The 25,463-nt window shown below is 44.7% G+C and overlaps 1 protein-coding gene across 1 annotated transcript in view; it reads right to left on the reverse strand.

Annotated features, from left to right (window-relative positions):
* The window catches only part of LOC121544610 (intersectin-2), a 79,004-nt gene that overhangs the window by 31,569 nt on the left and 21,972 nt on the right, over positions 1-25,463 (reverse strand). Inside the window, exons 13-20 of the mRNA XM_041854590.2 lie at positions 22,025-22,165; positions 21,850-21,937; positions 10,889-11,028; positions 4,118-4,281; positions 3,371-3,951; positions 3,030-3,154; positions 2,729-2,931; positions 2,421-2,514 (exon numbers count right to left, since the gene is read on the reverse strand). Coding sequence (XP_041710524.1) covers positions 2,421-2,514; positions 2,729-2,931; positions 3,030-3,154; positions 3,371-3,951; positions 4,118-4,281; positions 10,889-11,028; positions 21,850-21,937; positions 22,025-22,165 — 1,536 coding nt within the window. The remainder of the gene's footprint in view (positions 1-2,420; positions 2,515-2,728; positions 2,932-3,029; positions 3,155-3,370; positions 3,952-4,117; positions 4,282-10,888; positions 11,029-21,849; positions 21,938-22,024; positions 22,166-25,463) is intronic.

The raw sequence follows: 25,463 nt of genomic DNA on the forward strand, positions 1-25,463 counted from the left end.
GGTGATATTGTAGGTGATATTGTAGGTGATATTGTAGGTGATATTGTAGGGGATATTGTAGGTGATATTGTAGGGGATAATGTAGGGGATATTGTAGGTGATATTGTAGGGGATATTGTAGGTGATATTGTAGGGGATATTGTAGGTGATATTGTAGGTGATATTGTAGGTGATATTGTAGGTGATATTGTAGGTGATATTGTAGGTGATATTGTAGGTGATATTGTAGGGGATATTGTAGGTGATATTGTAGGGGATATTGTAGGTGATATTGTAGGTGATATTGTAGGTGATATTGTAGGGGATATTGTAGGGGATATTGTAGGGGATATTGTAGGGGATATTGTAGGTGATATTGTAGGTGATATTGTAGGGGATATTGTAGGGGATATTGTAGGGGATATTGTAGGTGATATTGTAGGGGATATTGCAGGTGATATTGCAGGTGATATTGTAGGGGATATTGTAGGGGATATTGTAGGTGATATTGTAGGGGATATTGTAGGTGATATTCCAGGTGATATTGTAGGGGATATTGTAGGGGATATTGTAGGTGATATTCCAGGTGATATTGTAGGGGATATTGTAGGTGATATTGCAGGTGATATTGTAGGGGATATTGTAGGGGATATTGTAGGGGATATTGTAGGTGATATTGCAGGTGATATTGTAGGGGATATTCCAGGTGATATTGTAGGGGATATTGTAGGTGATATTGTAGGGGATATTGTAGGGGATATTGTAGGGGATATTGTAGGTGATATTGCAGGTGATATTGTAGGGGATATTCCAGGTGATATTGTAGGGGATATTGTAGGTGATATTGCAGGTGATATTGTAGGGGATATTGTAGGGGATATTGTAGGTGATATTGTAGGTGATATTGTAGGTGATATTGTAGGGGATATTGTAGGGGATATTGTAGGTGATATTCCAGGTGATATTGTAGGGGATATTGTAGGGGATATTGTAGGTGATATTGTAGGTGATATTGTAGGGGATATTATAGGGGATATTCCAGGTGATATTGTAGGTGATATTGTAGGGGATATTCCAGGTGATATTGTAGGGGATATTGTAGGGGATATTGTAGGGGATATTGTAGGTGATATTGTAGGGGATATTATAGGGGATATTCCAGGTGATATTGTAGGTGATATTGTAGGGGATATTCCAGGTGATATTCCAGGTGATATTCCAGGTGATATTGTAGGTGATATTCCAGGGGATATTGTAGGGGATATTCCAGGTGATATTGTAGGTGATATTGCAGGTGATATTGTAGGGGATATTGTAGGGGATATTATAGGGGATATTCCAGGTGATATTGTAGGTGATATTCCAGGTGATATTGTAGGGGATATTGTAGGTGATATTCCAGGTGATATTGTAGGGGATATTGTAGGGGATATTGTAGGGGATATTGTAGGGGATATTGTAGGTGATATTGTAGGGGATATTGTAGGGGATAAAACAATACATCTTCCACTCCTGATGGATTTAAAAGTATTAGATTGGTGTAATCACGGCTGGAGGGAGTTTCCGCCATATTCCTAACATCAGTCCATTCCTTTTAAATCCATGAGGAGAGTGAACCAATCTGAATCAGAGAAGACATGAGGAAGAATCTCTGCCTGACGACTCATCCTGAATTGAATTCTGCTGCTAGTGGGAGTGGCGTTTGGCCAGAGCGATGTGGATGGGTAGTCAGGATAGAGGAATCTGTCTAGTCTGGTAGCATAATGATCTGTGTGGGGTGTTACAGTGTAAACATCACCCAACACGTCCTGCTCCTCCACTCCTTCTTCCTGGTTGTATTGTGTACAGTCAACTTAACAGATTTAAGAAGGACCCTCTAATAGACAAGATGGAACCAAAGACAGTACAGTATGTAGATATGCAGAAACTGCTTCTCCAATAGAAATCCCCGATCATGCTTGTAAGGCGATGTCATGTTGACGTTGGCTAGCTAAGCTCATGCGCAGAAACACTCGGGTCTAACGGTCGTCTCGCGCTGAACTGCACATGTGCAGGTCGTCAAATCAAAGGCACTCCTTCAATATAAAGTTGTTTTTGACTAAAATGTAAATGTGTCAGTTTGTCACTTTGACTGGGTTGGGGTAATAACATGTTAAACTTCTTAAGACATTGGCTTGAATCTAGGTTGTGCCTTTAGATAAATAAAAAAAAAGAAAAGAACAACTAAGGAATAATTTTTAACTTCTCTCATTGACTTCCCTAACCCCAAACCCTGGCCTGGTCTGCCTGGTCTGCTTAGCAAGCGTTCCCGGATGTCTCGCCATGTTGCGCCTCTGGGTTTAGAAACTGTGGTGTAGCCATCCATCACCAATCTCCATACTGGCCATCTTAGCCACCTACTCATTCCTAGCTTAAACTGTCTCGTCCCACTCCTCCTTTACCTGTATCTGTTCCGAGGGAGCGGGGTGAGGGGCGTGTGTAGGCGTGAAGGCGGAGTTCTGTCCCGTTGGCATGGAAGCGTCTCCCCCGGGTTTCCTGGAAGAAAAGAAGGGTCAGAGGTCATGAACTTTTCAGTCAGCAGTACAGTATTTACATGAATCACCATATCAATGTCTCATCAGGGTCGAGGAAAGGTTACACGCTCCATACATATGAGAAATACCTATAGCTAGAAATGGTGTGTGTGTGTGTGTGTGTGTGTGTGCCTGTGTGTCTATGTGTATGTGTGTGTGTGCATTACCCAACCTACCCGGTGTTGTTGGGGGTGGAGAGCTGTGGTCTGAGGGCATGTTTAGCAGCATAAACAGCAGTAGCAGCAGCTGGAGTTGTATTAACAGTAACAGGTATCTCTGGTTTGGCCTGTTTCTCTACATAGCTCTCTGGAAACCAGCCCATCTTCCCCTGACGACTCCCGTACAGCCAACCCTGCTCCCGCTCCGTACTCTCATCCACCTAGACACACACACACACATGAATGGGCACACAAAGGTCAGTCAACAAAGAAGCAGTGTCAAAGTGTAGAATTAAATAGTAATCTGTATAGTTCTAACCTCGATGACCTCATCGGCTTCGAAGCTGAGTTCTTCCAGGTTGCGAGCGGTGAAGGGGTAGAGCGCCCGGAAGGAAGTGAGTGTCGCAGACTTCCTGTGCTCCGTGGCCTGGGGTTGCAGACCACCTGGAACAGCCAATCACACAACAGCACCTCATGACATCACCTCAATTAACATTTGAAAATATCATAATCTCAAATTAGACCCTACACCCTGCTATAAAGTACACTACTTTTGACAAGAGCAATCATGTGGCTATTCGTTTTTAATAAAGGTAATGAATGAATAGAATACAGTGGAATGAAAGTGAACAGTTTAATAGTCTAGTCGTTCCTCCTTACCTTTCCTCTCCTCTAGTCCTCCAAGAAGGGCTGACAGTTTGCCACGGATGTCTGTCTTCCCTGCACTCTGCTGCTGCCGCAACACCACCTCCTCTCTTCTCCTACTCCTCTCCTCCTCCAGCTTCCTTTTCGCTTCTTCCTTCAGCTTCATCTCTTCCTCCTCCTGCTGCCTCCTCTCCTCATCCTTCCTCTTCCTCTCCTCCTCCACTCTCTTCTCCTCCTCCTCTAACCTCTTCCTCTCCACCTCTCTTCTGCGCCGATCCTCCTCTTCTTGCTTTCTCCTCTCCTCCTGCAGCCTCCTCTCTTCCTCTCTCTTCTCCTCCTCCCTCCTCTGCCTGGCCTCTTCCTCCTCGCTTCTCCTCTCCTCCTGTCTCCTCCTCTCCTGCTCTCTCCTCTCCTCCTCCTCCGCTCTGCGTTCTCGTTCTACCTGTTCTTTAGCAGCTAAGAGGCGGGCTTGCGTCTCCTTCTCCTCCTCCTCTCTCAGTTTGACCTCTCTCTCTTCCTGCAGCCTCCTCTGTGTCTCCTCCTCCTCTCTCTGCAGCTTCTCCTGCCACTGACGCTCCTTCTGCAGCTTAATACGCCTGGGGAGAGAGGGAGGGAGGGAGAGAGAAGGAGAGAGGGAGGGAGGGAGAAGGAGAGAGGGAGGGAAACAGAAGGAGAGAGGGAACAGACAGACAGGCCTATGTCAAAGACCAGATAATGCTTGAGCATGTCTGTGTGTGTTAGGCAGAGGAGAGAGCTGGTCACCTTTTGGCCTCCTCCTCCTCTCTCCTCTTCCTCTCCTCCTCCTCCCTCCTCTTCCTCTCCTCCTCCTGCTCCCTCTGTCTCTCCAGTTCTCTCCGTTTGTCCTCTTTGATGCTCCGTAGTTTATCCAGAGCCGACTGCTGCTTCCGCAGGCTCTCTCTAAGTTCCTGATTTTACCATAGACACAACACCACATCAATAAGAGAGCAAATTTCACCACACGTATATTCAGCATGAGAACATGATCTATTACATTGACATTTCAGTCATTTATGAACTGGTAACCGCAGAGGAGCTAACAGAATGGCACAGAAAGCACTGGGGTGAGAGGGTTGGAGAACTCAGAGAAGAGTGGTTTAGACACAAAGACAGACAGGAGAACAAGAACAAAAGAGAGGAGAGAGAGAAATATAGATAGATTAGATAGATAGATTAGATAGATTAGATAGATTAGATAGATTAGATAGATTAGATAGATTAGATAGATTAGATAGATAGATAGATAGATAGATAGATAGATAGATAGATAGATAGATAGATAGATAGATAGATAGATAGATAGATAGATAGATAGAGAGAGAGAGAGAGAGAGAGAGAGAGAGAGAGAGAGAGAGAGAGAGAGAGAGAGAGAGAATACTTACACTACCAGTCAAAAGTTTGGACACACCTACTCATTCAAGGGTTTTTCTTTATTTTTACTATTTTCTACATTGTAGAATCATAGTGAAGATATCAAAACTAAGAAATAACACATATGGAACCATTTAGTAACCAAAAAAGTGTTAAACAAATCAAAATATATTTTATATTTGAGATTCTTCAAATAGCCACCCTTTGCCTTGATGACAGCTTTGGACACTCTTTGCATTCTCTCAACCAGCTTCACGAGCTAGTCACCTGGAATGCATTTCAATTAACAGGTGTGCATTCTTAAAAGTTAATTTGTGTAATTTATTTCCTTCTTAATGCGTTTGAGCCAATCAGTTGTGTTGTGACAAGGTAGGAGGGGTATACAGAAGATAGCCCTACTTGGTAAAAGACCAAGTCCATATTATGGCAAGAACAGCACAAATCAGCAAAGAGAAACGACAGTCCCATCATTACATTAAGACATGAAGGTCAGTCAATACGGAACATTTCAATAACTTTTAAATAAATTCCACAAATTAGCTTTTAAGAAGGCATACCTGTTAATTGAAATGCATTCCAGGTGACTACCTCGTGAAGCTGGTCGAGAGAATGCCAGGAGTGTCCAAAGCTGTCATCAAGGCAAAGGGTGGCTATTTGAAGAATCTCAAATAAAAAATATATTTTGTTTTGTTTAAAAAAAAATTGGTTACTACATGATTCCATATGTGTTATTTCATAGTTTTGATGTCTTCACTATTATTCTACAATGTAGAAAATAGTAAAAAATAAAGAAAAACCCTTAAATGAGTAGGTGTTCTAAAACTTTAACCGGTAGTGTGCAGACAGACAGACAGACAGACAGACAGCCAGACAGACAGACAGACAGACAGATCAAAGCAAATCAAATTGTATTTGCCACATGCGCCGAATACAACAGGTGTAGACATTACAGTGAAATGCTTCCTTCCAAGCCCTTAACCTCTTCAGCCCGAGGTTCCCCATATCCGGGGTACTCCTCCCGCAATCGCAAACTATGACGTAGTACGGGTTTTAAACGTGTGTGAATACCTGAATGTTATACACTACTGGAACGAGAAGCGTCTCAACTGGGAATCTAGCTAAACTGTTGTTGCCCAAATGAAATAACATTCAGACTCCAAGCAAATATATAAGCATATAGCAAAACCAGTACTGTATTTTGAAACCGTGCATGCCCGTATATTCGTAGACAGATAACGTATTTTTCTCAACCTACCTACACAAACGATACACCATTCGAAAGCTGCAACCTCACAGATTCCAACCTCCATGTTCCTCTATGACCAACACTCACTAAACTATTAATCAAAGAACGTCAATAACAAACTTCCATTTTTTTTATCACAACAACAAACTGCGTCTTACCTTTGTTGTTTTTGTTACCAAAAGTAGTGTCTGATCGAATAAAACCACTTGAAAAGATACTCTAGTGTCTCTCTCTCATTTCGAGTCGATTTCAATGAGTTTCCATCGTTTTACATGGCCAACAATGTGTTTGAAGATGAAGTCAGTAGTTTCTTTCAATCACAACAGGCACTGTTTTGTCGCCATCTTCTGGATATATGATGCAATCTCAGTGGCTTGTAATTGTGCTAATTTAATTATACTGATCCAGAGCTTTCGATAGAGGGGTCACATGTCAAAATCGACCAACCGGTTGTTGAAATATCCAAGTGCGCACCTCATTGTATCATATTAGTTGACTTGCTGCATTATGCACGGTTACGCAGAGCGCAAAACAGCACTTGAATTTCGGAGGTAAAACACAAAGTTTATTAAAATATGGCAGGCTCTAGTAACAAATATACAGTTACAGAGGCGTTATTAATTGTAACAGATGAAAGTTGGACTCCACGTATCCCCATTGACTCTGAATCGGACGATGAGGACCTACTTAGACCCCAACGATGAGAACGAAGGTAAATCGTGTCCAGGGCCCTACTCAAGCATCAGAAGAGTATGTAATCCTATTGTTATTTATTACTTCTAATACTACTATTACTAATTTACTGTATGAGTACAAAACATACATTCTAAAATATCTATTTGAGTAACTGAAGCTCAACGTAAGTTAGCGCTAGGTTAGCTAGCTTAGCTTAGAGGCCCACGCGCAAGTTTAAGTCAGCGTGGTGGAGGTAGGCCAAGAGTCGGGGAGGAAGAAGAGGAAGAAGATGATAGGTGGCATAATAGAGAAGAGGATGATGAACGACCCAATCCGGTTTATGCCCACCAGTCCCAGGCCCCACAATCGACACCACTGCGTCATGGTCTCCCCTTTCACTCTTTCAACTGTTTTTTTAGCACTTCGGTTGTCTGCACAATAATTTGCAACACTAATGCAAATGCTGCCAAAAGACTGCAGTCCGGACTGAAATTCGCTTGGATACCACTAACGATGAGAGATTTTTTACATTTTCCTGGCAATTCTGCTATACTCAGGGCTTGTCTCTGTACACGAGAGGGGCACCTACTGGAGGAAGGAATGGCCATATATTTTCCGCTTCCCTGGAGACACTATGACACGAGACCGCTTTGAAGCAGTCATGTGGTCACTGCACTTGAGCAAACCAGAAGACGATGAAGCCAACAACACTAAAAAAAAGCACTACAGAATATGATAGATTTTTCAAGATCAAGCCCCTGTACACTGAGCTTACCAATGCCTGCTAATCACATTTCCAGCCATACCAAAACATCTCCATAGACGAAAGGATGGTGGCATCCAAGGCGAGAATAAGTATGCAGCAATATATGAAAGCAAAGCCCACTAAGTGGGGGTATAAATTATTTGTACTGGCTGACTCTCACACTGCTTATACGTGGAATTGTTTTGTTTATGAAGGCAAGAGTGTGTTCACACCAGGCCAGGGTCTAAGCTACACTTCAGTTATGGACTTGATGCCATTCCCTCTACTCGGTGGGGGCTATACACTTTCTGTAGACTATTTATATTCTAGCCCTGCCCCTTTTTCAGGAACTACGTAGAAGAAACACTGGTGCCTGTGGGACAGTTAGAACGAACAGGATTGGTTTCCCACAAACCAAAAGGAACAACCTGCCAAAAAAAAGCAGAAAGGGGAGATTTGCAGTGGATACGCAAAGGAAATGTATTATTTGTAAAAATGGATGGACACACGTGAGGTAACCATGTGCTCCACTGTACATGAAGCATTTAGTGGACAAACGGTCAAAAGGAAGGTAAAAGAGGGTGTTGTATGGCAGACTAAAACTGTGCCCGTCCCAGATGCGGTAGCCGACTACAACCGGAGCATGGGTGGAGTGGATTTATCCGACGCATTGATTGGATACTGCAGTGTTCACCACAAGACGATGAAATGGTATAAGACTTTCATTTTTCATTTTGTTGATATTGCTGTTGTAAATAGTTGCCTACTTCACAAAGAACTCCATAAGAACAACCCCACTAATCCGTACAAACAGAAGAAGTTCAGGGGAAAAGCTACTCACAGAAATGGTGAGCTTTGCTAAACAGTCTGAACCACAACCTCCACCACGACCACCACCAACATCCTGCATGCCAGAATACTATGGTGACGGTGCCAGCAAACACAGGAAGAACTGTAGGAGATGTCTGGATGTTGGCATCCCCAAAGTGAAAACACCTGTGTACTGCAGGAAGTGCCAAGTCCCTTTGTTCCTTACATCAAAGCGTAACTGCTTCAAGGATTGGCACGACAGCAAGGTTTTAGGGTAAAAAGGGGTCTACGTTTTGTGTGACAACCCACCCAAGGACACCATATCATTGTTTATAGTTTTGGGATGTGTGGACGTTTTGTTTTTAAATTTGTTGTTTCTAATAAATCTGCTCAGTTTGGAGTCAAACTTTCCCATTGTATGGTTAATTTTAATGGGAACGCGTATAGAGGTCTGGGAGGACATTGGAAACACCATCAAAACAGTTGTATTTTGATGAAATGTACACACATACAGTGATAATATGTTAGTGAAAAATGTTTATGACTTTTGCTGTCTGGTACCTGATAAAAGTCAAATGGCACTGATGGTGCCCAAATCTACCCAAACGTCTCCATTTGGTAATCCGCCTAAACATACTTCAACTACAACCCCTACAACTTTGGTTTACTTTACTTTATTGGCATGAAACTTCACATAAGTACTCGTCAGATATTGGGCTATGGTCCCATAGTGGTTAGGGGCTGCAGCTGCATAAGTCCAATAAAGCATTCCCTATAAAACCTGAAGTTACTTTCAGGTGGAATCAAAACCTCCCAATTTATGCTGTGTTCTAGCTTCATGTCCTCTGACACAGTAATACCCACATTAATTATTTCACTTCAAGATACATCTCACATGTGTTACCTTTCTTTTGCTACCAAGATTATGTTTATAGCTCTTGTCGTTTTGGAGATATACTCTATTCAATTTGGGCATGCATTTTTGAGGCAGGCACTTTAGCCAGGTGCCTAGTGATGAAGAGGTTAACCAACAATGCATTTTTTAAAGTTTTTTTTGTTTGTTTAAGTGTTAAGTAAAAAAAAAAAAAAGCAAATAACTAAAGAGTAGCAGTAAAATAAAATAACAGTAGGGAGGCTATATACAGGGGGGTACCGGTGTAGAGTCAATGTGCGGGGGCACCGGCTAGTTGAGGTAATTGAGGTAATATGTACATGTAGCTATAGTTAAAGTGACTATGGATAGATAATAAACAGAGAGTAGCAGCAGCGTAAAAGAGGGGGGTGGGGGGGCAGTGCAAATAGTCTGGGTAGCAATGATTAGCTGTTCAGGAGTCTTATGGCTTGGGGGTAGATGCTGTTGAGATAGATAGAGATAAATATATATATATACACTCAGGAACAAAATAAACCCTGTCAGGACCCGGTCTTTCAATGATAATTCATAAAATTCCAAATAACTTCACAGATCTTCATTGAAAAGGTTTTAAACACTGTTTCCCATGCTTGTTCAATGAACCATAAACTATTAATGAACATGCACCTGTGGAACGGTCGTGAAGACACTAACAGCTTACAGACGGTAGGCAATTAAGGTCACAGTTATGAAAACTTAGGACACTAAAGAGGCCTTTCTACTGACTCTGAAAAACACCCCAAAAAGATGCCCAGGGTCCCTGCTCATAATAAATCAATAATAATAATTAGTCATTTAGCAGACGCTCTTATCCAGAGCGACTTACAGGAGCAATTAGGGTTAAGTGCCTTGCTCAAGGGCACATCGTCAGATTTTTCACCTAGTCGGCTCGGGGATTAGAACCAGCGACCTTTCGGTTACTGGTACAACGCTCTTAACCACTAAGCTGTAGCTCAGTTGGTAGAGCATGGCGTTTGCAACGCCAGAGTTGTGGGTTCGATTCCCACGGGGGGCCAGTATAAGATTTTTTTTTTACAAATTATGTATGCACTCACTAACTGTAAGTCGCTCTGGATAAGAGCGTCTGCTAAATGACTAAAATGTAAAATGTAATGTCTCAGTTGTTGAATCTTGTTATGTTCATACAAATATTTACACGTTAACTTTGCTGAAAATAAACGCCATTGACAGTGAAAGGACGTTTCTTTTTTTGCTGAGTTTATATATATATATATATATATATATATATATATATATATATATATATAGAGAGAAAGATATATATATATATAAACACTACCGGTCAAAGGTTTTAGAACACCTACTCATTCAAGGGTTTTCCTTTATTTGGTTATCAATCATATTTGCCAAACAAATTAGTGAATCATTCCAGCCCTGTCTCATATCAATCACGTTAACAATCAATCTGGAGAGCAACCATCCTGTAGGTTTTCACTCCAACCTTAATCTAACACACCTGATTCTAATAATTAGCTGGTTGATAAGCTGAATCAGGTTAGTTACAACTGGGGTTGGAGTGAAAACCTACAGGAGGCTAGCTCTCCAGGGACCGTGTTGGAAAGCCCCGTCATATATTCACTTTAATACAGGTAGACTGTTCTACTTCAACTTTTTACCACAACATTTGAGCGAGTAGAGTAGTGTTAAAATGAACTGAGACATGGGTGTTAGACAACCAGCTGGTCTGTACTGGTCTGTACTGGTCTGTACTGGTCTGTACTGGTCTGTACGTACCTGTATGTCGTTCTGGTAATGATCCATGTCGACCAGTTTAGCAGCCGTCTCTTTCTCCAGAGCGTCCACCTGTTGCTTCAGTTTACGACAGGCTCCGTCCTTCTCGCTGGCACTGCGCTTTAGGGTGGATATGGTGGAGACTGGGAACAGCAGGAAGACGGGTTACAACCATGGATGACAGGAGAGGGGATGTTTAGTAACACTCACTACAGTGCCTTCAGAAAGTATTCATACCCCTTGACTTTTTACAGCCTGAATTTTAAATGGATTAAATAGATTCGTTTTTCACCCATCAACACACAATACCCTATAACGACAATGTGAAAACATGTTTTTAGAATTTTATGTACATGAAATACTGAAATATCTCATTTACCAATCATCCAAGGAACTGTCCGTAGATATCCGAGATAGAATTGTGATGAGGCATATTTCTGAGGAAGGGTATAAAACAATTTCTAGAGTGCTGAAAGATTCCAAGAGCACAGTGGTATTCATCATTGGGAAATTGGAATTATCCAGACTTTGCCTAGAGCTGTCCGTCCGACCAAACTGAGCAACCGGGCAAGAAGGACCTTGGTCAGGGAGGTTGACCAAGAACACAATGTCCACCCTGACAAAACTACAGAGTTCCTTGGCTGAGATGGGAGAACCTGCCAGAAGGACAACAGTCTCTACAGCACTTCACCAATCTGGGCTTTATGGGAGAGTGGCCAGATGGAAGCCACTCCTGAGAAAGAAGGCTCATGACAGCACGCCTGGGAGTTTGCAAAAAGACCAGTGAAAGACTCAAGAGCATAAGGCAAAAGATGCTGTGGTCTGATGAGACAAAAAATGTACTTGAGCTTTGTCTGGAGAATCAGGCACAGCTCATCCCTACCGTGAAGCATGGTGGTGGCAGCATCATGCTATTGGGATGCTTTTCAGCGACAGGGAGGCTGGTAAGGATAGCAGGAACAATGAATGGAGCCAAATACAGGCAAATCCTTGACGAGAACCTGCTTCAGAGTGCAAACAACCTTAGACGGTGTCACGGTTTCGGCCGAGGCTGCTTCTCCTCCTTGCTCGGGCAGGCTTCGGCGGTCGTCGTCCCCGGAGTACTAGCTACCACCGTTGTATGTTTTCGATGTTCGTTTGGTTTTGTCTTAATGTTGTACACCTGTTGTCGTTTAGCGTTGATTATGTGTCCTTTAAGTTCTCGTTTTGTTTGTCAGGTGTTGTGTGTGATTGCGCTACCTGTCTACTGAGACTGTGTTTGGTTTTTCTCCGTTGTTGTAGGAGAGGTTTCCGCACGTGTGTGCGCGTTAGTTATTTATTTGTTAGTTTACGCCTGTGTGCGTAATCGCTCGTCTCCGGGCTCCTTTTGGCTCGTGTTGTGTTTGGAGTACTAAATGTTGGACGAAGCTTCTGTGTCCTGCGCCTGATTCCTGCACCACATCCACATACAGCACTCTTGACAGACAGAGGCGAAGATTTACATTCCAACAGGACAATGACCCCAAGCATACAGTCAAAGCAACACTGGAATGGCTTCAGAATAAGAATGTGAAAATCCTTGAGTGGCCCAGCCAAAGCACAGACTTGAATCCCATTGAAAATCTGTGGAAATACTTGAAGATTGCTGTTCACCGCCGCTCCCCATCTAAGTTAACAGAGCTTGAGAAAATCTGCAAGGAAGAGTGGGAGAAAATCTGCAAATCCAGATGTGCAAAACTGATAGACGACTCAAAGCTGTAATAGCCGCCAAAGGTGCTTCTACAAAGTATTGACTGAAGAATGTGAATACTTATGTAAATTAGATATTTCTGTATTTGATTTTCAATAAATCACTTTGTCATTATGGGGTATTGTGTGTTGATGGGTGAGAAAAAAAATCAGGCTGTTTCAACAAAATGTGGAATAAGTCAAGGCGTATGAATACTTTATGAAGGCACTGTATGTCTTCAAACATGGCATCCTATTCAGTCATGTGAGATTGTCATGTTTGACTGAATGTGGAACATGGCCTAGTATAGCCCTATTATACAGTGGGGAGAACAAGTATTTGATACACTGCTGATTTTGCAGGTTTTCCTACTTACAAAGCATGTAGAGGTCTGTAATTTTTATCATAGGTACACTTCAACTGTGAGAGACGGAATCTAAAACAAAAATCCAGAAAATCACATTGTATGATTTTTAAGTAATTAATTTCTATTTTATTGCATGACATAAGTATTTGATACATCAGAAAAGCAGAACTTAATATTTGGTACAGAAACCTTTGTTTGCAATTACAGAGATCATATGTTTCCTGTAGGTCTTGACCAGGTTTGCACACACTGCAGCAGGGATTTTGGCCCACTCCTCCATACAGACCTTCTCCAGATCCTTCAGGTTTCGGGGCTGTCGCTGGGCAATACGGACTTTCAGCTCCCTCCAAAGATTTTCTATTGGGTTCAGGTCTGGAGACTGGCTAGGCCACTCCAGGACCTTGAGATGCTTCTTACGGAGCCACTCCTTAGTTGCCCTAGCTGTGTGTTTCGGGTTGTTGTCATGCTGGAAGACCCAGCCACGACCCATCTTCAATGCTCTTACTGAGGAAGGAGGTTGTTGGCCAAGATCTCGCGATACATGGCCCCATCCATCCTCCCCTCAATACGGTGCAGTCGTCATGTCCCCTTTGCAGAAAAGCATCCCCAAAGAATGATGTTTCCACCTCCATGTTTCACAGTTGGGATGGTGTTCTTGGGGTTGTACTCATCCTTCTTCTTTCTCCAAACACGGCGAGTGGAGTTTAGACCAAAAAGCTCTATTTTTGTCTCCTCAGACCACATGACCTTCTCCCATTCCTCCTCTGGATCATCCAGATTGTCATTGGCAAACTTCAGACGGGCCTGGACATGCGCTGGCATGAGCAGGGGGACCTTGCGTGCGCTGCAGGATTTTAATCCATGACGGCGTAGTGTGTTACTAATGGTTTTATTTGAGACTGTGGTCCCAGCTCTCTTCAGGTCATTGACCAGGTCCTGCTGTGTAGTTCTGGGCTGATCCCTCACCTTCCTCATGATCATTGATGCCCCACGTGGTGAGATCTTGCATGGAGCCCCAGACCGAGGGTGATTGACCGTCATCTTGAACTTCTTCCATTTTCTAATAATTGCGCCAACAGTTGTTGCCTTCTCACCAAGCTGCTTGCCTATGGTCCTGCAGCCCATCCCAGCCTTGTGCAGGTCTACAATTTTATCCCTGATGTCCTTACACAGCTCTCTGGTCTTGGCCATTGTGGAGAGGTTGGCGTCTGTTTGATTGAGTTTGTGGACAGGTGTCTTTTATACAGGTAACGAGTTCAAACAGGTGCAGTTAATACAGGTAATGAGTGGAGAACAGGAGGCCTTCTTAAAGAAAAACTAACAGGTCTGTGAGAGCCGGAATTCTAACTGGTTGGTAGGTGATCAAATACTTATGTAATGCAATAAAATGCAAATTAATTACTTAAAAATCATACAATGTGATTTTCTGGATTTTTGTTTTAGATTCCGTCTCTCACAGTTGAAGTGTACCTATGATAAAATTACAGACCTTTACATGCTTTGTAAGTAGGAAAACCTGCAAAATTGGCAGTGTATCAAATACTTGTTCTCCCCACTGTATACCCCAGTCCTACTGTATACCCCATCCCTACACCCTAGTATAGACCTATACCCCATCCCTACACCCTAGGATAGACCTATACCCCATCCATACACCCTAGTATAGCCCTATACCCCATCCCTACACCCTAGTATAGCCCTATACCCCATCCCTACACCCTAGTATACCCCTATACCCCATCCATACACCCTAGTATAGCCCTATACCCCATCCCTACACCCTAGTATAGCCCTATACCCCATCCATACACCCTAGTATAGCCCTATACCCCATCCATACACCCCTAGTATAGCCCTATACCCCATCCCTACACCCTAGTATAGACCTATACCCCATCCATACACCCTAGTATAGCCCTATACCCCATCCCTACACCCTAGTATAGCCCTATACCCCATCCATACACCCTGGTATAGCCCTATACCCCATCCCTACACCCTAGGATAGCCCTATACCCCATCCATACACCCTAGTATAGCCCTATACCCCATCCATACACCCTAGTATAGCCCTATACCCCATCCATACACCCTAGTATAGCCCTATACCCCATCCATACACCCTAGTATAGCCCTATACCCCATCCATACACCCTAGTATAGCCCTATACCCCATCCCTACACCCTAGTATAGCCCTATACCCCACCCCTACACCCTAGTATAGCCCTATACCCCACCCCTACACCCTAGTATAGCCCTATACCCCATCCATACACCCTAGTATAGCCCTATACCCCATCCATACACCCTGGTATAGCCCTATACCCCATCCCTACACCCTAGTATAGCCCTATACCCCATCCATACACCCTAGTATAGCCCTATACCCCATCCATACACCCTAGTATAGCTCTATACCCCATCCATACACCCTAGTATAGCCCTATACCCCATCCATACACCCTAGTATAGCCCTATACCCCATCCCTACACCCTAGTATAGCCCTATACCCCATCCATACACCCTAGTATAGCCCTATACCCCATCCCTACACCCTGGTATAGCCCTATACCCCATCCATACACCCTAGTATAGCCCTATACCCCATCCATACACCCTAGTATAGCCCTATACCTAGCCCTATACCCCATCCATACACCCTAGTATAGCCCTATACCCCATCCCTACACCCTGGTATAGCCCTATACCCCATCCATACACCCTAGTATAGCCCTATACCCCATCCATACACCCTAGTATAGCCCTATACCCCATCCATACACCCTAGCCTCCTGTAGCTCAGTTGGTAGAGCATGGCGCTTGCAACGCCAGGGTTGTGAGTTCGATTCCCATGGGGGGCCAGTATGAAAAATGTATGCACTCACTAACTAAGTCGCTCTGGGGATAAGAGCGTCTACTAAATGACTAAAATGTAAAATGTAGTATAGCCCTACACCGCAGCCCTACACCCTAGTATAGCCCTATACCCCATCCCTACACCCTAGTATAGCCCTATACCCCATCCCTACACCCTAGTATAGCCCTATACCCCATCCATACACCCTAGTATAGCCCTATACCCCATCCCTACACCCTAGTATAGCCCTATACCCCATCCGTATAGCCCTATACCTAGCCCTATACCCCATCCATACACCCTAGTATAGCCCTATACCCCATCCATACACCCTAGTATAGCCCTATACCCCATCCATACACCCTAGTATAGCCCTATACCCTAGTATAGCCCTATACCCCATCCCTACACCCTAGTATAGCCCTATACCCCATCCCTACACCCTAGTATAGCCCTATACCCTATCCCTACACCCTAGTATAGCCCTATACCCCATCCATACACCCTAGTATAGCCCTATACCTAGCCCTATACCCCATCCATACACCCTAGTATAGCCCTATACCCCATCCATACACCCTAGTATAGCCCTATACCCCATCCATACACCCTAGTATAGCCCTATACCCTAGTATAGCCCTATACCCCATCCCTACACCCTAGTATAGCCCTATACCCCATCCCTACACCCTAGTATAGCCCTATACCCTATCCCTACACCCTAGTATAGCCCTATACCCCCATCCATACACCCTAGTATAGCCCTATACCCCATCCATACACCCTAGTATAGCCCTATACCCCATCCCTATACCCTAGTATAGCCCTATACCCCATCCCTACACCCTAGTATAGCCCTATACCCCATCCATACACCCTAGTATAGCCCTATACCCCATCCCTACACCCTAGTATAGCCCTATACCCCATCCCTACACCCTAGTATAGCCCTATACCCCATCCATACACCCTAGTATAGCCCTATACCCCATCCCTACACCCTAGTATAGCCCTATACCCCATCCATACACCCTAGTATAGCCCTATACCCCATCCATACACCCTAGTATAGCCCTATACCCCATCCCTACACCCTAGTATAGCCCTATACCCCATCCATACACCCTAGTATAGCCCTATACCCCATCCATACACCCTAGTATAGCCCTATACCCCATCCATACACCCTAGTATAGCCCTATACCCCATCCATACACCCTAGTATAGCCCTATACCCCATCCCTACACCCTAGTATAGCCCTATACCCCATCCCTACACCCTAGTATAGCCCTATACCCTATCCCTACACCCTAGTATAGCCCTATACCCCATCCCTACACCCTAGTATAGCCCTATACCCCATCCCTACACCCTAGTATAGCCCTATACCCCATCCATACACCCTAGTATAGCCCTATACCCCATCCATACACCCTAGTATAGCCCTATACCCCATCCATACACCCTGGTATAGCCCTATACCCCAGCCCTACACCCTAGTATAGCCCTATACCCTATCCCTACACCCTAGTATAGCCCTATACCCCATCCCTACACCCTAGTATAGCCCTATACCCCATCCCTACACCCTAGTATAGCCCTATACCCCATCCATACACCCTAGTATAGCCCTATACCCAATCCATACACCCTAGTATAGCCCTATACCCCATCCATACACCCTAGTATAGCCCTATACCCCATCCATACACCCTAGTATAGCCCTACACCGCAGCCCTACACCCTAGTATAGCCCTATACCCCATCCATACACCCTAGTATAGCCCTATACCCCATCCATACACCCTAGTATAGCCCTATACCCCATCCATACACCCTAGTATAGCCCTATACCCCATCCATACACCCTGGTATAGCCCTATACCCCATCCCTACACCCTAGTATAGCCCTATACCCCATCCCTACACCCTAGTATAGCCCTATACCCCATCCATACACCCTAGTATAGCCCTATACCCCATCCATACACCCTAGTATAGCCCTATACCCCATCCCTACACCCTAGTATAGACCTATACCCCATCCATACACCCTAGTATAGCCCTATACCCCATCCCTACACCCTAGTATAGCCCTATACCCCATCCATACACCCTGGTATAGCCCTATACCCCATCCCTACACCCTAGGATAGCCCTATACCCCATCCATACACCCTAGTATAGCCCTATACCCCATCCATACACCCTAGTATAGCCCTATACCCCATCCATACACCCTAGTATAGCCCTATACCCCATCCATACACCCTAGTATAGCCCTATACCCCATCCATACACCCTAGTATAGCCCTATACCCCATCCCTACACCCTAGTATAGCCCTATACCCCACCCCTACACCCTAGTATAGCCCTATACCCCACCCCTACACCCTAGTATAGCCCTATACCCCATCCATACACCCTAGTATAGCCCTATACCCCATCCATACACCCTGGTATAGCCCTATACCCCATCCCTACACCCTAGTATAGCCCTATACCCCATCCATACACCCTAGTATAGCCCTATACCCCATCCATACACCCTAGTATAGCTCTATACCCCATCCATACACCCTAGTATAGCCCTATACCCCATCCATACACCCTAGTATAGCCCTATACCCCATCCCTACACCCTAGTATAGCCCTATACCCCATCCATACACCCTAGTATAGCCCTATACCCCATCCCTACACCCTGGTATAGCCCTATACCCCATCCATACACCCTAGTATAGCCCTATACCCCATCCATACACCCTAGTATAGCCCTATACCTAGCCCTATACCCCATCCATACACCCTAGTATAGCCCTATACCCCATCCATACACCCTGGTATAGCCCTATACCCCATCCATACACCCTAGTATAGCCCTATACCCCATCCATACACCCCTAGTATAGCCCTATACCCCATCCATACACCCTAGCCTCCTGTAGCTCAGTTGGTAGAGCATGGCGCTTGCAACGCCAGGGTTGTGAGTTCGATTCCCATGGGGGGCCAGTATGAAAAATGTATGCACTCACTAACTAAGTCGCTCTGGGGATAAGAGCGTCTACTAAATGACTAAAATGTAAAATGTAGTATAGCCCTACACCGCAGCCCTACACCCTAGTATAGCCCTATACCCCATCCCTACACCCTAGTATAGCCCTATACCCCATCCCTACACCCTAGTATAGCCCTATACCCCATCCATACACCCTAGTATAGCCCTATACCCCATCCCTACACCCTAGTATAGCCCTATACCCCATCCGTATAGCCCTATACCTAGCCCTATACCCCATCCATACACCCTAGTATAGCCCTATACCCCATCCCTACACCCTAGTATAGCCCTATACCCCATCCATACACCCTAGTATAGCCCTATACCCCATCCCTACACCCTAGTATAGCCCTATACCCCATCCGTATAGCCCTATACCTAGCCCTATACCCCATCCATACACCCTAGTATAGCCCTATACCCCATCCATACACCCTAGTATAGCCCTATACCCCATCCATACACCCTAGTATAGCCCTATACCCTAGTATAGCCCTATACCCCATCCCTACACCCTAGTATAGCCCTATACCCCATCCCTACACCCTAGTATAGCCCTATACCCTATCCCTACACCCTAGTATAGCCCTATACCCCATCCATACACCCTAGTATAGCCCTATACCCCATCCATACACCCTAGTATAGCCCTATACCCCATCCATACACCCTAGTATAGCCCTATACCCCATCCATACACCCTAGTATAGCCCTATACCCTAGTATAGCCCTATACCCCATCCCTACACCCTAGTATAGCCCTATACCCCATCCCTACACCCTAGTATAGCCCTATACCCTATCCCTACACCCTAGTATAGCCCTATACCCCATCCATACACCCTAGTATAGCCCTATACCCCATCCATACACCCTAGTATAGCCCTATACCCCATCCCTATACCCTAGTATAGCCCTATACCCCATCCCTACACCCTAGTATAGCCCTATACCCCATCCATACACCCTAGTATAGCCCTATACCCCATCCCTACACCCTAGTATAGCCCTATACCCCATCCCTACACCCTAGTATAGCCCTATACCCCATCCATACACCCTAGTATAGCCCTATACCCCATCCCTACACCCTAGTATAGCCCTATACCCCATCCATACACCCTAGTATAGCCCTATACCCCATCCATACACCCTAGTATAGCCCTATACCCCATCCCTACACCCTAGTATAGCCCTATACCCCATCCATACACCCTAGTATAGCCCTATACCCCATCCATACACCCCTAGTATAGCCCTATACCCCATCCATACACCCTAGTATAGCCCTATACCCCATCCATACACCCTAGTATAGCCCTATACCCCATCCCTACACCCTAGTATAGCCCTATACCCCATCCCTACACCCTAGTATAGCCCTATACCCTATCCCTACACCCTAGTATAGCCCTATACCCCATCCCTACACCCTAGTATAGCCCTATACCCCATCCCTACACCCTAGTATAGCCCTATACCCCATCCATACACCCTAGTATAGCCCTATACCCCATCCATACACCCTAGTATAGCCCTATACCCCATCCATACACCCTGGTATAGCCCTATACCCCAGCCCTACACCCTAGTATAGCCCCTATACCCTATCCCTACACCCTAGTATAGCCCTATACCCCATCCCTACACCCTAGTATAGCCCTATACCCCATCCCTACACCCTAGTATAGCCCTATACCCCATCCATACACCCTAGTATAGCCCTATACCCCATCCATACACCCTAGTATAGCCCTATACCCCATCCATACACCCTAGTATAGCCCTATACCCTAGTATAGCCCTATACCCCATCCCTACACCCTAGTATAGCCCTATACCCCATCCATACACCCTAGTATAGCCCTACACCGCAGCCCTACACCCTAGTATAGCCCTATACCCCATCCCTACACCCTAGTATAGCCCTATACCCCATCCCTACACCCTAGTATAGCCCTATACCCCATCCCTACACCCTAGTATAGCCCTATACCCCATCCATACACCCTAGTATAGCCCTATACCCCATCCCTACACCCTAGTATAGCCCTACACCGCAGCCCTACACCCTAGTATAGCCCTATACCCCATCCATACACCCTAGTATAGCCCTATACCCCATCCCTACACCCTAGTATAGCCCTATACCCCATCCATACACCCTAGTATAGCCCTATACCCCATCCATACACCCTAGTATAGCCCTATACCCCATCCATACACCCTAGTATAGCCCTATACCCCATCCATACACCCTAGTATAGCCCTATACCCCATCCCTACACCCTAGTATAGCCCTATACCCCATCCATACACCCTAGTATAGCCCTATACCCCATCCATACACCCTAGTATAGCCCTATACCCCATCCATACACCCTAGTATAGCCCTATACCCCATCCATACACCCTAGTATAGCCCTATACCCCATCCCTACACCCTAGTATAGCCCTATACCCCATCCATACACCCTAGTATAGCCCTATACCCCATCCATACACCCTAGTATAGCCCTATACCCCATCCCTACACCCTAGTATAGCCCTATACCCCATCCATACACCCTAGTATAGCCCTATACCCCATCCATACACCCTAGTATAGCCCTATACCCCATCCCTACACCCTAGTATAGCCCTATACCCCATCCATACACCCTAGTATAGCCCTATACCCCATCCATACACCCTAGTATAGCCCTATACCCCATCCCTACACCCTAGTATAGCCCTATACCCCATCCATACACCCTAGTATAGCCCTATACCCCATCCATACACCCTAGTATAGCCCTATACCCCATCCATACACCCTAGTATAGCCCTATACCCCATCCATACACCCTAGTATAGCCCTATACCCCATCCATACACCCTAGTATAGCCCTATACCCCATCCATACACCCTAGTATAGCCCTACACCGCAGCCCTACACCCCAGCCTAACTTAGTCTCAGTCAGTACCTGGCAGGTTGTTGAGGGCCATGTTCCTCAGTTTGTCACTGAGCCTCTGCTGTTCTGGAGTCAGCTGGGACAGCTTCCTCTGGTACTCCTGAAGCACAGGAGTAGGAAACGCATCATCAGGAGGGGACATCAGACAGAAAGACAGAGAGACAGAGAGAAAGACTGACAGACACACCTCTAGTTGTCTCTGCAGGGAGTTGATGTCCTGTCTGGCTGTGTCTCGTCTCTGGTTGGCCAGCTCCAGCTCGCTACGTTGCACCTTCCTTTTACTCTGAGCATCCCGCAGCCGCTCAGAGATCTGCCTCTGTTTGTTACCCTGGGAGAGAGAGAGACATACAGCCGCTCAGAGATCTGCCTGGGTTTGTTACCCTGGGAGAGAGAGAGACATACAGCCGCTCAGAGATCTGCCTGGGTTTGTTACCCTGGGAGAGAGATAAATACAGATGTAAGATCTTAATTTGACCCTTTCCTCGCAGGAGAGTATTTCCGTCTGCAATAAAGCCCTTTTGTGGAAAGAAAAAACGTATTCTGACTGGCTGGGCCTGGCTCCCCAGTGGGTGGGCCTATGCCCTCCCAGCCCCACCCATGGCTGCGCCCCTGCCCGGTCATGTGAAATCCATAGATTAGGGCCTAATTTATTTATTTCAATTGACTGATTTCCTTCAATGAACTGTAACTCAGTAAAATCTTTGAAATTGTTGCATGTTGCGTTTATATTTTTGTTCAGTGTACATACACAATACAGTAATGTACCTACATAGTACCTTGTGTAGGCTATGTGTAGGCTACAGTGTGTCTCGTGTGAATTCTTATGTGGATTATAATACATTTACATATTTATATGGAATAAATGTATTTTTGTAATGAAAAATCAGTTTTAATTGTTTTATTATATGTTGAAGGCAAGAAATAGGCAGATTAAACGATTGCTTTCCTCAATGCCTGTGTGGTCCAGTGGTTACTGTCACCAAAGTCGGCACTGGTTCAAATCCAGCCCTGTAACTAATCCATTAACGTCTATTTTTGACGCAATAATTCCGCGTGGTGACAGGGTTAAAACAGAAACAACTCAAAAAAGGTTAACAGTTTAAGCATTAATTCCGAGCGGTTATGGTTAGGGCAAGGCTTAAAACAACATAACAGCGCGCTTATGTATCATCAGTATTCTGGTGCTTGCTGAAGTATTGTGAACTGCCGTAGCACAGTGGTCCAAGCGGCACGCTCCGAGCCTCGTGAGTTCATGCCCAGTGCGGGGCGATATAGTAACCAGCCCGAGTCTACATTATGCCCACAAATTCATTGCATTTATTTAAATGTTTTCAAGTAGTAAAACGAATAGTCTGATAATGTAAACATGAAAGAAAAGTGTCTCAGCCTCAACGAAATCGTCTTTGGATAGGTTCAAGTGCATAAACATCTTGACAGCTTTACGAAATGAAATACTAAAAGCCACACAATACAGGCTTTCGATCCACACCAAAGACCAGAACTATATTGACAAATTATACATAGCCTAACTATAAAACGTGGCCGAATATCCACACTGGAGGAAAGTGTATTGTTCTACGGTAGTCCTACATGTGTCAATCAACTGATGGGCCAATCAGCTCATCAACTCAGCCAGGGGAAACAAACAGTTGCCTATTATCGGTTTTCACACCTTTCATTGATAGGCTAGGGGTAAATAATAAAAATAACAAAGGGGCCTATTGCAACCATCGATGTCACTAAGATTATCGACAGCTGATGTCTTGTTAAATCATCAATACACGCTAAATTGACCAGCACAGCTGATCTCACTTGCAACCATTATTGGTTTGCCCTCTGCTTGGTATTGTAATCGGAACAAATGTGTCATTTTTTTTTAACAGACTAAGGGCAATTTATCTATTTAACAAGCATTCTGTCCAATATAAATAAAGTATTTCCTCGTCTACCGGCAAATCTACTGTGGCAATTTACCCAACACTTTGTATGAATGTTAACTAATGTTGGTGTAGCCTACTGACTTATTAACTTATTGGTTTCCTATTTATGTTATCCAAAAGTGTCTGGAATGGTCATTTATTATGAAGATCGGGGGTAAACATTTTAAATGTGTAAATAAATCGAGTCAAATGGGGGGGATTTACTTATTTGTGCCAGAAGGGCGTGGGCCGGAATCGAACCCACGCCGACATGATAGACCTATATGTGCGCTGAAGGCAGCAACCCAGTGCTTCATTTCTAAATCGGGAGGTACCAGGAAAAGAAAGTGAGCGCGAGAGGGGGGTGACCTGGGGAGCTTTGAGGTGTCGGAATGCATAATATATATATATATTTTTAAAACATTTATAATAAAGCATTGCATCCATATCATCACATTTGCGTAGTGGCGTAGAGTAGAGGCACTTACAGAAGTTGCACAAATTGTAGCCTAGGGACAACTGGGAAATACTTTGTAAAACAATATCTGGAAGTTAATCAAATATTTTGGTAGCCTACAGCAGACAGATTTGAGTCTTCTATTTTCAGCAGGAGCCATTTGTTTTCCAACGATTGTATTTGAAATATTGCGAAAGGCCTGTTTTGTCTGTATGATGTTGACTGACAGATGTACCGCTCATTCCCGACTATAGGCTAGGCCTTGTTATTGGGCTACACTCCACATCTAGGCTATTTTTAAAAGAAGCTATGTATCCTCTATGGCTACATTTTAGGCTTCCTCATGGTGTAGTAGGATATTCTGAATGATTTAATTTCTTTCTGAACAGATAGCAGTAACTCTATAACTTTGGCAAATGTATTTTAATTTATCAGGCGTGCTGCAGCTCCTCCAGAACCCTTTGCGTGGCTCTATAAGGAAATAAATGATGAAGTGCAACGCTGGAGGGATGGGAGTTGCAGGCTCATGTCTATCAGAGCAGAGAGGGGGAGAGATCATAGAAAATGAATCTCATTCTAGTTCTGTGAGAGATACAGGCGTGCTTCTCACACAGCCACGGCAACGCGTTGGTCTCAAACATAGGCTACAATGTTGCTCAAACCATAAACCCGGGCCGGCCCAACCCAACCCGAATCAACAAATATTGTAAAGTAAAACAAGAGAGAGAGGCTTTTGCCATGAACCGGCCATCACCGGCGAGTGAGCTGCGCATCATTGGGTGAGTTAGTGAAACTGGAAAGCTTTTGAAGGACTTTAAATTTCCTCAATAGTTTAGATGGAGTTTAAGAGTTTAATATGTTTGTTTTGATTCATCTTGTTGTATTTATTGTATTGACATAATTTATTGTATGTTCATGTTCACAGGGCTCCCTTGCAAATGAGACCCTGGTCTCAATGTGACCCACCCCGTAGAAATAAAATAATTTTTACATTGCAAAAAGGTGACAATAATTGTTCTTCATGCCGTGAGAGGTACAAAACAGGAACGAAACAGTCCAAAACGGAGAGGTGACGGATCCTGTTCCGGCAGGATCTGGCTCAAATGAAGCACTGCAGCAGCCCTAAGCACTAGACCACCCCAGGCCACGACTGAGCTCAATGTTGACCTTAGAATACACTTGACACTTGTATGTCGTAGCCTAGCGGAGACCAATATCTATCTTGTGTTATTAAGCTACATAAAACGACG

The sequence above is a fragment of the Coregonus clupeaformis genome, chromosome 29, assembly GCF_020615455.1.
Source record: "Coregonus clupeaformis isolate EN_2021a chromosome 29, ASM2061545v1, whole genome shotgun sequence".
Taxonomy (NCBI): Eukaryota; Metazoa; Chordata; class Actinopteri; order Salmoniformes; family Salmonidae; genus Coregonus; species Coregonus clupeaformis.